At 31.3% G+C, this 14,507-nt stretch overlaps 2 protein-coding genes across 2 annotated transcripts in view; both read right to left on the reverse strand.

Moving 5' to 3' along the window:
* Nucleotide 1: 1 nt before the first annotated feature.
* On the reverse strand, nt 2–5,404 carry LOC145305961 (uncharacterized). The gene is made up of 7 exons (XM_080147872.1): nt 5,270–5,404; nt 4,260–4,363; nt 3,165–3,311; nt 2,571–2,673; nt 1,965–2,083; nt 1,513–1,772; nt 2–1,069 (listed from the first exon to the last, which is right to left on the reverse strand). Exons 1-7 carry the CDS (start codon nt 5,291–5,293, stop codon nt 33–35), a joined length of 1,794 nt encoding a protein of 597 aa, XP_080003998.1. The 5' UTR covers nt 5,294–5,404; the 3' UTR covers nt 2–32.
* Nucleotides 5,405–5,904: 500 nt separating this feature from the next.
* LOC145305390 (TBC1 domain family member 9-like) overlaps nt 5,905–14,507 on the reverse strand; it is a 35,865-nt gene continuing 27,262 nt past the window's right edge. Inside the window, exons 23-35 of the mRNA XM_080147008.1 lie at nt 14,008–14,132; nt 13,483–13,607; nt 13,144–13,199; nt 12,685–12,745; nt 10,721–10,762; nt 10,441–10,497; nt 9,974–10,110; nt 9,656–9,732; nt 9,175–9,226; nt 8,692–8,844; nt 8,227–8,344; nt 7,618–7,723; nt 5,905–7,416 (exon numbers count right to left, since the gene is read on the reverse strand). Of these exons, the coding sequence (XP_080003134.1) occupies nt 7,631–7,723; nt 8,227–8,344; nt 8,692–8,844; nt 9,175–9,226; nt 9,656–9,732; nt 9,974–10,110; nt 10,441–10,497; nt 10,721–10,762; nt 12,685–12,745; nt 13,144–13,199; nt 13,483–13,607; nt 14,008–14,132 (1,096 nt within the window). The 3' untranslated portion in view covers nt 5,905–7,416; nt 7,618–7,630. The remainder of the gene's footprint in view (nt 7,417–7,617; nt 7,724–8,226; nt 8,345–8,691; nt 8,845–9,174; nt 9,227–9,655; nt 9,733–9,973; nt 10,111–10,440; nt 10,498–10,720; nt 10,763–12,684; nt 12,746–13,143; nt 13,200–13,482; nt 13,608–14,007; nt 14,133–14,507) is intronic.

A 14,507-nucleotide genomic window follows, 5' to 3' on the forward strand; every position in this document is an offset into this window, starting at 1 on the left:
ATCTGAAACATAAATAAATGCATTTGAATAGGTTAGAATATTTCAGTTTTTAAATTTCTCTTTGCTATTAGAGCATCTATTAGAGGTTGAAGAATAATTAAACCTTCCAGTTTAAGATTATAGATTTCAACTTCAGTAGCATGTCTGCCATCAATGATCACAGATTCTAGATAATCTCCACTTGCCTTCAGGAAAGACAAAGCAGCATTGTGATGAATCCTGCTAAAATCAAGGTTTTCAAGGTTTGGAATTTTCAAGCCAGTCATTTCCAAGATATCAAATTGAAAATTTTGAATCTTTAGGTCAGTAAGAGTATCATAGCCTGATCTTATCAAGGCTAGGGCTGCAGAACCAAATATCCCAACAAGATCAAGAGCAGCTAGTTTAGGCATCTTTATTTCATTTAATTCTGAGACAATATAGCCAAAGTCAACTCCAGCAATCATAAGTTCAGTTAGTGTATCTTCATTGGGTTTTATAAACTTAACAGCAGCTGTACCATTAATTTTCCCCAGAAACAAAGATTTCAAGCTGGGAATCTTGACATCAGAATCATTTATTTCAATGTATGTGAAATCAATTTCAAGAATTGTTAACTTTGTCAGAGTTTTGATTCCAAGTTTTATTAAAGGAAGAACAGCAGATGTATTTATTTTGCACAGAGTTAGGTTAGTTAGACATGGGAATTTCTCAAAATCGTCTATCCTTTCATTATCTAAGACAATATTACAAATGCTTAACAGGGTGACAGTTTCTTTAACCGCATTTATTAAGCCAAAGATATTGTCTGAATTCGTATCAATGCAGTTATTCAACTGAAGTTTCAGCATCTTGTTGAACTTGAAATTATTTTGTAGCTTGAAGTTTCTTAGATTAACATTATCAATTTTTAATTCAGTAAGAGTTTCTCTGCAACTTTCAATCATTGACAAAGAAGCTCCTAATATTCTTCTCATTGAGAGTCTTTGTAGATTTGGCAACTTGAGATAATCTTGATCCATAACTAGGACTTGTTCATTGTCAACAGCTGGCATCACTACACCTTCATAGGGATACAGGGGTTGGACACCTTCATAGCAGGATACAGGGGTTTGACAATTATTAGTTAAATGTGGTTCCAACTAGGGATCTTAAGTTAGGTATAAGAAATAAATTAAAATAAATAAAGTAAATAAAATTAATATACATCCCCAATGACGATAAACAAAATTACCACTCCTGTAGATCAAAATTATTAGTTGAAAAGTTTGGACCTGAACGATCACAATTAAAAAAAAATATCTAATGTTTACAGTCAACAAATAATAAGATAGCGGGGTCTCAAATCTTTGGTTATCCAGTGTTTTTTACAGTAGGTACCTTCTAGTATATAAATAAGATAACATCAAAAATGGCTTGACATTAAAAGATTAAAATATTAAAGATGAAATAATAAAAGTTGCAATAGTCAAGTCTAAATAATTTGATAAGATATTGAAATTTATCTCTATTGTCCTATCTCTGTATCCCTGCCTTCAAAGACAAGATCTGTTATCTGTTTTCTTGTAGTTGACATAATCAGGGTCTTGGCACATATATTATTAACCTTGTGAAGTTTTAAAGATCTTACATTGGACATGTAGGGCACTTTTAGATTAATGCTCTCTGGCAATTCTAAATTAACGACTCCAAAGTGTTCCAGCTGATGTGCATAGATTGATAATAACCCAAGAAGAAGATTTATGTTGTTAACCTTCTTCTCTTCTCTTTCCTGATTCTGTATTTCTTTTCTGCCTGGCATAATGGATATATATTATGACATGGATCTTACACCAGATTTTCATGTTTTCTAATAAAGTGAAACTTGTAGCTTTACCTTCACCCCATCCCCTCTTACTGTGATAACAAACTGAACAATAAACGAGTTCCTTGTTAGCAGGCTAAATTGACAAAAACAATTTCCCCTGTCACAATCTACATCCATTCCTGGCATATACCAATCATACACAAAGACCTCACTGTTGGCATGCACATAGTTCATGTCGAATCTTTCCAGGTTTGAAAACTTCCAGTCCACTTGTAACAAGCATGTAAACAAACTAACCTTTTGACAAGAATAAATATTTAAGTCAATGGTCATATTATTACCAAAAGCTGAAACAAGGACGACTAAGTTCAATAGTGGCAAGGCCGTTAGAAATGGTAAGTTCAAGTTATAAGAACTATTGCGACTGGTAGATATAATTAAAGATAGAAACAAGCATAATTTAGAAGAAACAGAGAGAAAGTTCAACAAAAAATAAAAATACAAGCTAGAGGCATGAATATATTATTAATTGGATCGTACTTCCTTAATGAAACTCGCAGCGAGCTAAAATAACGATAACCCCCATCCACCTCCTTTAACTCATCCCCTCCCCTCCTACCGGATGAACGAACTGTCCAATAAACGAGTTAGCAACCTAAATTGACGAAAATTTTTTCCCTGTCATAATATCCATAATATACCTATTCAACATCCATTACTAAAGGCATGTTCAAAAACTTCCCTATTTCATATTCATTGACCATCGTCTTAAATCTTTATTTGCCTGTTTAATGGGAAGACTAAGGGAACAAATATTGTCTTTATACTTCCATAATATTTCTTTAATTAGGTTAACCTCTGCATTTACATTAAAACTCAGGTTTAATCTACAAAACACATTTTCAAAAACAATATTTTATATTGGTTATTACATTCTAAATAAAGAATTCAAACCTTGTGTCCTAATTAGTTTCCATGTTTGGTTATATAGCAGTTAAAACATAACTACCTAATAAATATTGTGAAATGTATTATGTGCGTATTTATTTAGAAACCAAACCATTTTTTTTAAAATCTTTCACCTATTTGGGAATATGTAAAATAGTTAAATGGATAGGACAATATACATACGATAAATAGGTATAAATCCCTAAACAATGTTATTCATTCCTCAGACTAAATTATTGGTTGAAAAATTTAAACAATACTAGTTTAGGACCATCTTATCAAAATTCACAATTTTTTAGGAATGAGATTGAGTAGTTTTAAAACTTTGGGCACTAGTGTAATTTACAGTTTAATGTCCCCCCCCCCCCCCCCCCATCAATTATAACGAATTCTTAAAGCTGTGTAATATTGATTGTCTAAAAATGTGTTCCTAAGTATAGGTCCATAAGGTCTTTCTACAGCATTTTCCAGTATTGCTAGTACATCAAAATCTTTTGTTTGTGATGGATATCCAATTTGAAAAATGTAGTAAGTTCCAAATAAAGATTTCAGCTCCAGTGATATGTTCTCAAAATACCTGATTTAGAGAAATGTTAATAAATAATATGAATATTATTTAAAATGGCATTAGATTTAGCATCTAGAGGCTCTGTATTCAAAAAAGAGTATGAAATATCCTATATTTATTAGTGATGGCAATCCGTCGAATTTTTGGCCTAGATTCGGATTCCGGATTCTTAAAAGAATCTGTCAAACAAGAGTGGCGGATTCCGGATTCTTATTTTTTGACGGATTCCGGATTCTAGCAGTATTTTATAAGGCTTTTAAAAAAAAATAAATGAAGCATGTAAAGCTGTGAAATGAAAATAAATATATTTTGATGTCATGTGACCACTGTACAGCCAATTAGACGGCTTAGTTGACGGTGAGTGAATTACAAGCTCATCACGTAATCGTTGGCTGGACAATGAGAGCTCTGCGTTACCAGCTGATCTCTCAACTCCGTGGTTTATGTGGAAAGAGAGGGGGGTGGATGGGGGGGGGGGGGGGTGATCTTTGCCTTCAAAAAGAGGGAGTTGAAATAAAAAACTCATGACACTAATTTTAGCCTACCATTTAAGAATCCGGAATCCACTATTAAAAAAACGGATTTCGGATCCGAATTCGGATTCCAAAATTGGCCCAAAAATTGGGCGGATTCCGGATTGCCAACCCTAATATTTATACATCTCTTACTTAAATCTAAGATATAATAATAGTCTATTATAAAGTTATCAATATCCAGTACCTATGAGAAGCTTCCATAAAATGAAGAACTCAATCAATTCAGTGGTCATTAAAAATAAATTCTTGAGAATTTAAAGGTTAGCTTTTTGTCATTTAGACCGAATAGATTTTCACCGAATATATTTAAATCAAATGATTCGAACAAAAAACTTTTTTTTTCACTCCAGTGAATTTATCATAAGACAACACAACAAAAACTTTATACCTACTACTTATAAAATAGGAAAAGTTAACTTACCACGAGGAGAGTCGCCTCATTTTCTTCTTATCCTTGTTGGATAGAAAATATAGTATTCTTCTGATGGCCGCCTGAGGCAAGGCTCTGAATACGCCAGCATTATCCTAAACACATGTAAAAACATGCGGTCATACGCTGTGTTGGAAGGATGACGCACATTTCAGATCTCAGTTTTCGCGATTTGAGAAAACTTTATCTTTATACCTATTATAGAGAATTAAATAATCTTGCACGTATAGCTTTTATCTTATAGAGAAAAATAAGTAAATCAAATAGCGGAAACTGAGAAATGAAATTTGCGTCACCCTTCCAACATTTCGTATGAACGCGAGAAACGGCATTTTATTACTTACTCTCTATAAAGATTTCATGCGTTTTTTACGGGGTGAGGGCGTTCCCCTCCACAGGAAAATATCCTAAAACGATCAAAAGACCCGTAGTTATATTTATTAACATTAACTCTTGCAGCGGTTAGCAAGACCTAAATGGACAAGTGGACAGACATCGTACTTCCTTGTGTTATAATTAATACATTAAATTTTCTTTGATTGCTAAGTTAATTTTTTTGATTTGATGATAATTCAGGGGTGTATATTCTACATGGGATCCCCGGCTCAGGGGGGGGGGAAATAAAAATAAGTGGTTGGAGGGAAAAAAAATGTAAAAATTAAGAAAACTGAAAACATTTTTTCCATTTCCCCCTCCTCCTTGGTGAAAAAAAACTAAAAAAATGTGTGGTAGGAGGGATAAGATAAAGAGTTCTTTAAATATTTTTCCATTTTCCCCCCTACTTGATGGGAAAAAACTGAGGGGGAAAAAATAAAAAAAATTTTGTAGCCGGGGGAAAAAAAAAATCTTGTGCAGACTATACACCCCTGTGATAATTTATACAAATTAGTACCGACCAATCATCAGATTTAGAGAAAAAAGATACTTACTACAAGAACTATAGTTCTTCAGAGCAAAAAAGTTCTATTAAATTGATCTATGAATAATGAAAGACTTACTACCTGAAAATCATTTTCAACTTCCATCTTATTCTGCCCCAATCTAATTTCTGTGTAAATTCATATTTTCTAAGATATTTCCCGCCGTTTTAAAGATATTTTGGTACATTTTTTGTCACCTCATATTTTAATCTGAAAATACATATAAATTCATTTTCAATAGGTAATCAAAATATACAATCTTTTATAATAATTCTATAATACTTTTTTTTATAAAATTAAATAAATTGAATTATTATGGTATTTCTATTCCCGTTAAAAATATAATATCTTTTATAAAAACTTTTTAAATAGAATTTAGAATAAAAGCTGAAATCATATAGGTAAAAATGCATAAAATACAAAATGAAAATATACCGCCAAAAAAAGAAGAATTTGTTTTGTTCTCCTATCTTTAACAGTCTTTTTTTTTTAAATATCTAAGAATTTTGAAAGCAGGGTTATACATAGAATAGAGTACCAAAATAATGAAAAATTTTAATTAAAATGTCATGAAGAAAAATCACAAATATAATCATTTGAGCATCACATAATTTTATCAGGAATTTAAGTGATTGGCTACCAGAAAGTAAATTTTAATTTGGGAGGAATGGGGTGGGGAGTAAAATGAGGATTTTCAAAGTTTTTTTTTGGGGGGGGGTGTGGGGGTTGGAGGAGTCAACACTCCTTTGGGTTCCCCACTCCCCTCTTGGACTTGCTCGTTTGTAACCATACTTTTTGACACATTTCTTCAGAAGCCAATCATCTAAAATCCACTTTTTGGCAAAAAATCACAAATCTTAAAAAAAACCATACACTTAACTAATCATAATAAATATTTTATAATATTCTATAAATATGAAAATATAAAGTACAATATATCATTTTGTCAAATTCAAAAATTTCCAGAAATTTTTAATAAAAAGCAGATCATATAATTGATTAATTTCTTTTCTACATTAAAACAATACCATTAAACTATCATTGGATATAAATAAATACATTTTATGCATAAATTAATAACTTAAAAATACTCATTTTGTGATTAATAACATAATTTTTTGGTTAGTACCTAAATTTGGTAAAATTATTATTTATTTTGATAAAAGAAAAAAGGGAATGGGGTATTCCTATCCAGTTTTTTGTTTAGGAATATCATTCTCATTTAAACAAAAACTCATTTTTATGCTAAAATGTGGTTTAATTTTGGTTTTTAAATTTAATTTATCTCCCTGGTATTATTTTTCTTTCTTTTAGTAATTAATAAAAATTCTAAAATCTTCCAAAAAAAAAATTAAAAATCTTCTAAATGATACCAGGGATATAAATGATCATACCGGGGAAATAAATAAATATTTACATCCACTATTTAAGGGGTCGTTTATATGGGAATGCATATTTACATCCACTATTTAAGGGGTCGTTTATATGGGAATGCATATTTACATCCACTATTTAAGGGGTCGTTTATATGGGAATGGATATTTCATATAAAGAAACATTTAAAACACTAATACATTTTGTCTTTAAAATGATTATTTTTAACTTGCGGAAAGGATGGAGGGAACTCTTATAATTTTAAATCTCCTTAATTTCAAATTTTTTTTTTTTCTTCTTAAACTAGGTAGGTACTTACTATCTATAAATAAATACATTAACTTTAGGTGCTCCCTTTCTTCATTAAATAACGTGCTTGTGTAACCTTTTAATGATAGCAAAGCTTCTCTACATATAAAGTGAGTTTATATGACCAATCCCCAAATTGGACCAATAGGCACACATTGTTTATTTTCTAATATTAAAACACCCTAAGACTCACCAACCCCTCTTACAATAAAATAACAACCTAATAATGTTGCCTGTAAAATACACCCCCCTAAAGCACAAACCCATTTACGCCCCCAAACTTTTTGTTTCAAAAGAGTATTCAAATTTTCAGTTATACTTTGCACACCCTGCTGGCAAACCATTTGCACGCTACTGATTGCAAATAATCATTCCTGTCTTTTTAGTGTTTTAAAGTGCAAAAATAATACAATTCATTGGATTAATTTATAGTTAAAAGAAATATAATATAATAGTCCCTTTTTAAATTACCATATCAAAATTTATTATAAAATGTATTTTTTAATTGTGTTTTTTTATGTTGGTAGCTTTGGACAATTTAAGTGCTTAAAAGGGTGTACAATGTACATTCATTCCGCATATTATCATATTCGCAAAATGTTTCATACGCGATAAAAAAAAGAATAGCAAATTAATAAAGGGAGTGTGTGATGGTAATAGCAACATAAAAAAGAATTATAGTCAGTTTACTTGGTGTTGAAATTTGCGGTTCCGCTTAATCGGTAATGTGTGCAGAAATGAATGAACCTAGAACTTAATTCAAATGTAGAAAACAGAATTTGCAACTTGATCAACTTGCTGTTTTGGCTCGGATTTCAGGAAGGCTGTTCTGCTATATTCCTCTAGGGGTTCCTAAGAAAACAAGGATGTCAACATCCATACATAGCGAAACACAAAAAAATCATAGATGGACAAAAGTACAAAGTGAGTTATAGAGCAAATGTTTTTATTTGTCAAAAAATTAGCCGACCATTTTAAATAGCAACTGAGAAAATCTCATTTCCCCTCTAGCATTACGGACAGACAGACAAAGTGAATTATGGAGTGACTTCGTTACTAATAAATAATAAGAAAGATTTATCGTCTATTGTCCTATCTTTGTATTGCTGATATATAACCAGGGATCTGAACGACAAATTGGTGAAAATCTCCAATAATGATCTCAAAATTTCCTCTTTTATGCAGATTTAAGTTGTTGGTAAAATTACCAAAAAGTTTGAACACTGTTAATCAAGATTTAATAAAAGTACCCAAAGCTTTAAATATAGATAAAAAAAACATATTGATAAAACTTTGGGTGCCAGTATAATTTCCAGATCAATACCCCCCCCCCTCTTCCTTGACATAAAACTAACCTGTATAGAATTCTCTTTTGAGAAAAACTCCACGAGTGGAGGTTCTGTCAGAATACTGGCCAGAAACTGTTCAAACGTTATAGCCCAATTTTCTTCATACTCCGCCCCTCGACTTTTTCTAAAACAAGTGTGTTAAAACAATGGCATCCTCTTCAATAATATTAATGCAAGTTTCCTTTAATTCAATCCGATTTTATAAGTTTAAAAAATTAAAAGATTTTCTTTGGTTGTATGCAGAGATGCCCTAGCAGGGATCTTAAGGGATAAGACAATACACTTTAATTATATATGTCTACCTCCCAGTTAAGGTAAACAAAACTAACCCTTCTGTAGATTACACTGTAGTTTGGAAACAGATAATTTTTGCTAACAATTCGAGTTTAAGGCCAGATATGTTTATAAGAAAGCTAGCATTTCGACAGCCCAATGTCCACTCCCATCCTTCCATGATAAAAGGTAACCAACCTTCTCGCCCCTCCTTCACTATCATCACCAGTACATGACGTGGATTGTTTCAGATTATTATTTTCATTTTCTGTTGTTGTTGTATCACATGGCATTTCATTATCACAGTTAGTTGTAGTAGTGGTTGAAGTTTTTGTTGCATCTCCACTTGGATCCTTCAATGAATGTGTAATTATCTGGGTTCTAAAGGGATAAGACAATGGCCGATAAATTGATGTATATCCCCAATGATTACCACTTCTGTAGATAAAGATAAGAGGTTGAAACGTTAGACACTTAACTTGTTGAACCAATAATCAAATTCGATAAAATTCCCCAAAGTTATAAACAAGGATAATAACACCCATTTCCGAAGATTTCTGACAAAAATGCACTTTAATACGCATGTTCTTGAATAGAAGGTGTATAAAAAAAAACTTATTTTCTCACCCCTGGGGTAAGGTGTTAATGTTTTTAAAAACTAATATAATCTTAATTGCACATTCCTGTATTGATGCAAGCTGTTCAGAACTTTTTGATATTACATCTCCATGACCTTTATTACAAAATAAATTAATCATTCAATCAATTCATCAAAAAATCTATCAATCAATCAACTAATGACTCAAATGATAAATCTTCTAAACAACCTACCAATATAAGTAGGTTTCTAAAAACATTAAACTGATGTATTTAGCAACCAAACAATATAAAAATCAATCAATTTATTATTTACTAGTTGCTTCGCCCCTAGCCTCTAGGAGAAGGCTGTGAAGGTCAGGAAATTAGCTTAAAAGTAAACCGCCTAAAGATATTAATGATATGGTTACCTGAAAAGTGCAACCAATTTGGACCAGCAATTTCGAAATCTCTAGCTACAGACATTAAAACCTTTCTACTTTATATTGATATAGGAATTGATCGATATATATTTATTTAACAACTATGTCTATCAATAAATCTATCAATCAATGAATGAATTTACCTGAAGGTAGGCTAGGAGAGATATCTTCAGAACTTGTTTCAGAAATTTTCAAATGCTTCAGATCAGTGGAACTTTTACTGGATACAAAAAAAAACATGAGTTTAAAATTTGGATGATGGCATTCAATGTTAGCAAAGCTTTTCTTACAGACGGACAAAAGAATATAATTACATACTTGACGTGATCTTCGCAATTAAAAAAGAGGGGTGGAGGGGACAACTGCATTTAAAAATAATAACTAACATCGACTTTAGTAACTTCTTGAGTAGCTACATCAGAAAACAGTGTACATGAATTGAAAGAATAAGAGGCTGCTACCTTTTATCAAACTTGAGGCCCACCTCACCAATTTGCAGGAGCAGGGTGCCGACAAGACTGACACTGTGGTACAGCTTCTGCTGTTCCTCTGTCTGGAACTTGGCACGCTCCAGGCCCATGAACAGAGAGTACAAAGTCTTTGAGATCAGCAATATTGTTAACTTATTGGTTGAGGAATTAAAAGGGTGATTACATTGAGAGGAGTCAACGGTTTAAGTCTATCAACAGCATGGTACTGATGTGATGATTAGAATCACCTCAACTTCATACTGTTAGGTATTATTGATTGAGACGTTTAAGTAGGACATCCAGGGTTGGGGGTTGTAATAAGTAGATAGTTTGCAAAACCTGTAATTACATATTATGGTTGTAACTCATCCCTGTGCATGAGAACATCAAATTCAATATAACACACTCCCCCCTCCCCCTCCTACCCGATCCCTCAGATTTTATGATAATAATATTGCCTTCCACAGCAGAACAAAGTGTTGCTGGGGTAGAGGAGGAATTCTTCGCATTCCAACCTGAATATTACATTTACATTATCATTAATCTCTATTTATTGTGTTAAATTCTGCCTTTGGAATTATAAAGATAAAAGGGATAAATAATCATATAATTCTTTTTTCTTTGTAATACAGACTGACTATAAAATTAGTTAATTATCTTTAAATTGTCTTAAAGATTGTTATGTTTGTGGTAAACTCAAGTAAAATCAAGTTACTAAACTGTAATACAAAAGCAAACCTTTGATTCATCTCCATTTCCACCAGAGGGAAGCAGCATAGCCTTCATTGTTATAATAATAATTTAACAGAATCATTTATAACAATCCCCCCCCCCCCTTCACTCATAATTAAATGAATGTAAAATCTATCTCATCAATTTGCAGTGAAAACGGGGGACTGCCATTTACACATCCAGCAAATTTACAGTGGATGTGTTTTCGCCAGTGCAATGGATGTATTTATGACAAACTGAATTTTTACTGTATAAATGACAGTAAAATCGATTCTCATGCCATAAATACATCCAACACTGGCAAAAATACATCCAATATTTTTATACATATGTCAAAAACACATCTGACACTGGCATTTACACATCCATATGTTTTCAATTATATGTCATAAATACATCCAACACTGGCATTTATACATCCATAGAAATTTGTTTTAAAATAATAAGAAAATAACTTTTATATTATTTGAGTTTATAATAGGTATATTTGTCAGGTTAAAATAAAAAGCATTGTAAAGATTTAAATTATAATATATATGTCAAATTGCCTTTTTTTATAAGGACATGTTCTTTATGATATCTTTTTAAAATACAAATAAACAGTTAGTAAATCAACCAGTAAATTAACTATGTACAAAGATGGATAAAGTTGTAAACTAAAGAGTAGCTTCTAAATTAAGAGAATTAAGATAGTTTGAATTTATAGAAAAATTGGGGATGGGAGAAAAATATTGGAAGGAGTAATTGGGGAATGGCACATTCAAATACCCCATCATTTTGAATCAAATTAAAATAAGCATGAATATTAATCCTTGTGTTTAAAATACACTGCAGAGTTATATTTTAATATTTTATATATTCTTCTGAACATAATAAAAATTTTATGTTTTCCAAACTATTTATCCCTTTCTTAAACCTTACCCTACCCAAATCTCACAACCCTATTTTAGAATTTTTCAAAAAAATTTACAAGGCTTAGTCATACTACAACATTTTAATTAAGATTTATTTTATCAAATGTTTGTATTTTATTTATTGAAACAGTGAAATCTGTTATTTTATCTTTAGCTATTTAACTGAAATGTAATTTAATGAAACCAAGAACTTATAATGTAGTACAGCATAACTTGATATATTTAAATCTTAAAATGCTTTAAGCTAAACCTAATAAAGAACAATACTTCAATATAGCTCGAAGTTGTTCATCTTGTTGTTATAACTAAAATAACTAAATAGCAGAGATTGTACTTGAGTGGTTTTATCCACAATATTTTGACCACCTGCGCAAATGTATTGATGTTTTGTAAGGAGCATCTTCAGAAAAAGGGAAGTAAATAGGGGGAGAGTAACTAAAATAGGGCAAAAATTTAAAACCTATACATACTATACAAAATCTAATTATTTGTAAATAAATAAATATTCTTATAAATTAATCTAGATGTATATTTGCCAGTGTTGGATGTATTTATGACATATAATTGAAAAGTATGGATGTGTAAATGCCAGTGTCAGATGTATTTTTGACATATGTATAAAATATTGGATGTATTTTTGCCAGTGTTGGATGTATTTATGGCATGAGAAAAAGGAAGAAAACATTTTGCCAAAAATACATCAACTGTAAATTTGCTGGATGTGTAAGTGCTATAGCCCCGTGAAAACCCTTTATAATACACCAAGTTAAAAATACAAGAAACCTTTCGGGGGTTAAAGATAGGCTAGGTTGGTTAGGTATAAAAATGTAGCATTATCTATCACAAATAGAATATCAAAAATCACTTTCTGAAACCTGAATTAGGTATTAATTTTGCTCGTTCCAGTCCAGAAAACAAGAGATAGCAAAGTGGTGAGAAATGGCTTTGAGATAAGATACAGAAAGACAGACATACTGGTCAGATTTAGTTTTTGAGAAACTGATCAAAAACAAAATACTATTTTGAATAAATCTATTATTTATAATTATTTTATGCCTGAATTGAACCAAGGCTGGTAGAGTCATCAACAAAGTCACCAGCATAGCTATCATCCCCACTATTTGAAAAATAATTCTTCAGTTTGATATTAAGCAATGCGCAGCTTAGCAAAATGTAAGGTTTTTCATTATTTTCGATGGCCCATTAAAAAAGTAACAGGATGTCTATCTGTTTGTGTGTGTAAAGAAGGACCTTACAAATCGCGGAGCTTATTAGGTTCTCCTTTACAGTGAATCTTCTCAAAGTTACAGAGAATGATTATATCTATTTTAAAGAGGAAACTACCACCCTCTCAAGAGAAATCACCCATAGAAAGAAATGAACCAATAAAAAGATCTGTTTTCTTGTTTTAAAAAAAAATTGAATGTTCGAAAGGTTCGAATTCCCCCTTCAATAAAATGCCCCTAGAGGTCTCTAGAGGTGACGATGCTTGTACGTAAATGAAGGATTATTTTCCTGCTATCAATACTTTGTTCTTTCACAAACTTAATAGTTTGTCCAATAGCCTCGTCTCCTAGAGGCAAAAATGAATAACGAGTGGCTCTAATAAATACTCTTAAAATGGGACAATTCAATTTTATTCTAATTTTACGATACTTTGACTAAAGCTAAATTATACTCATTCGATCAGTATCTGTATTTAATGCATATAAGACTTTACAAAGGCGTTTGATTACTTTAAAAAGAATACCTATCAAAATTATGTAAAATTCTTAAAATTAAAAGAAAATAAAATCTCCTTTGTGGATATTCCCCATAAAAGAATTACAATTACGAAAATTTAATTCATTTGATTCCTGTGGTAAAATAGTCATCAGCCTCGGATGCCATTTCAGCTGTTTCATCCGTCTCTAATCTGTTGCGAGCACTTCCTATTTCATTTTCGTGCTTCTCATCTAACTCCCAGGGATGTACTACTCCTGATAATGTTAAAAAAGTGTCGTCAGTTTATGTGAGAAATATTTCAACACAAGTGCTTAAATGTGCCCAGAAATCAGAGATCTTAAGGTATAAGACAATGGACGATATGTTGATGAACATTGAACATCCCTAATGATGATAGTAAAAATAAAAAATTATTACATGGATTTAAATTATTGGTTAAAAAGTTTGGACACTGCTACTATAAAAACGATCAATCAAAATTCAACTAAAGTTCCCAAAGTCTTTAAAACAACGAATTGTTATTATAATGAAATTAAAATTAGGGGTACAAGTGTGATTTACAGTCCCCTTTCTCCCTAATAAAAAAGAACCCAATGTAGGCTAAACTTAAAAATGATGTATGTCGCTTTAGTAAAAATAGTTTTTAAATCAAACCTGGTAAATGAAGACAATAGAGGAGCTTCAATTTTCGCTGAATATCGTTGCCACATGCTATGCCCAGCAGGATAACAACATCCTTAAAGTTTAGGTAACCTGTACAGTGGCTGCTCTCCATCAGTCTAAAATTAAACATCCATAATAGAACTGATTTTGATTACCAATCTTTTGTGTTCTAATAGATTGTTAGAATATTAGAATTATTAATCCAAAAGGTTACACCAACATATTATATTTGTAGTAAAAGTAATTGAATATGAATAGAGCTGCCTCTAATATGAAAATTTGGTTTGCTTTATTTTTTTTTGGTTCGCATTGTAGATTGTGTAGATAAAGTAATCATGACTCCATACTCTAACAGTGTTTAGACAGAGTTATAGAGTAGCTACTACTACTAGCTAGGCTGTTAAGGAAAATTAATTAAAATAAAGGTACAACTTTTATCTGTTGATAGGTATACAAAATAATCTGCCACAGTTTAAAATATAAGTTAAAGG

This window comes from Acartia tonsa, chromosome 14, assembly GCF_053477335.1.
Source record: "Acartia tonsa isolate MP-2025a chromosome 14, ASM5347733v1, whole genome shotgun sequence".
Taxonomy (NCBI): Eukaryota; Metazoa; Arthropoda; class Copepoda; order Calanoida; family Acartiidae; genus Acartia; species Acartia tonsa.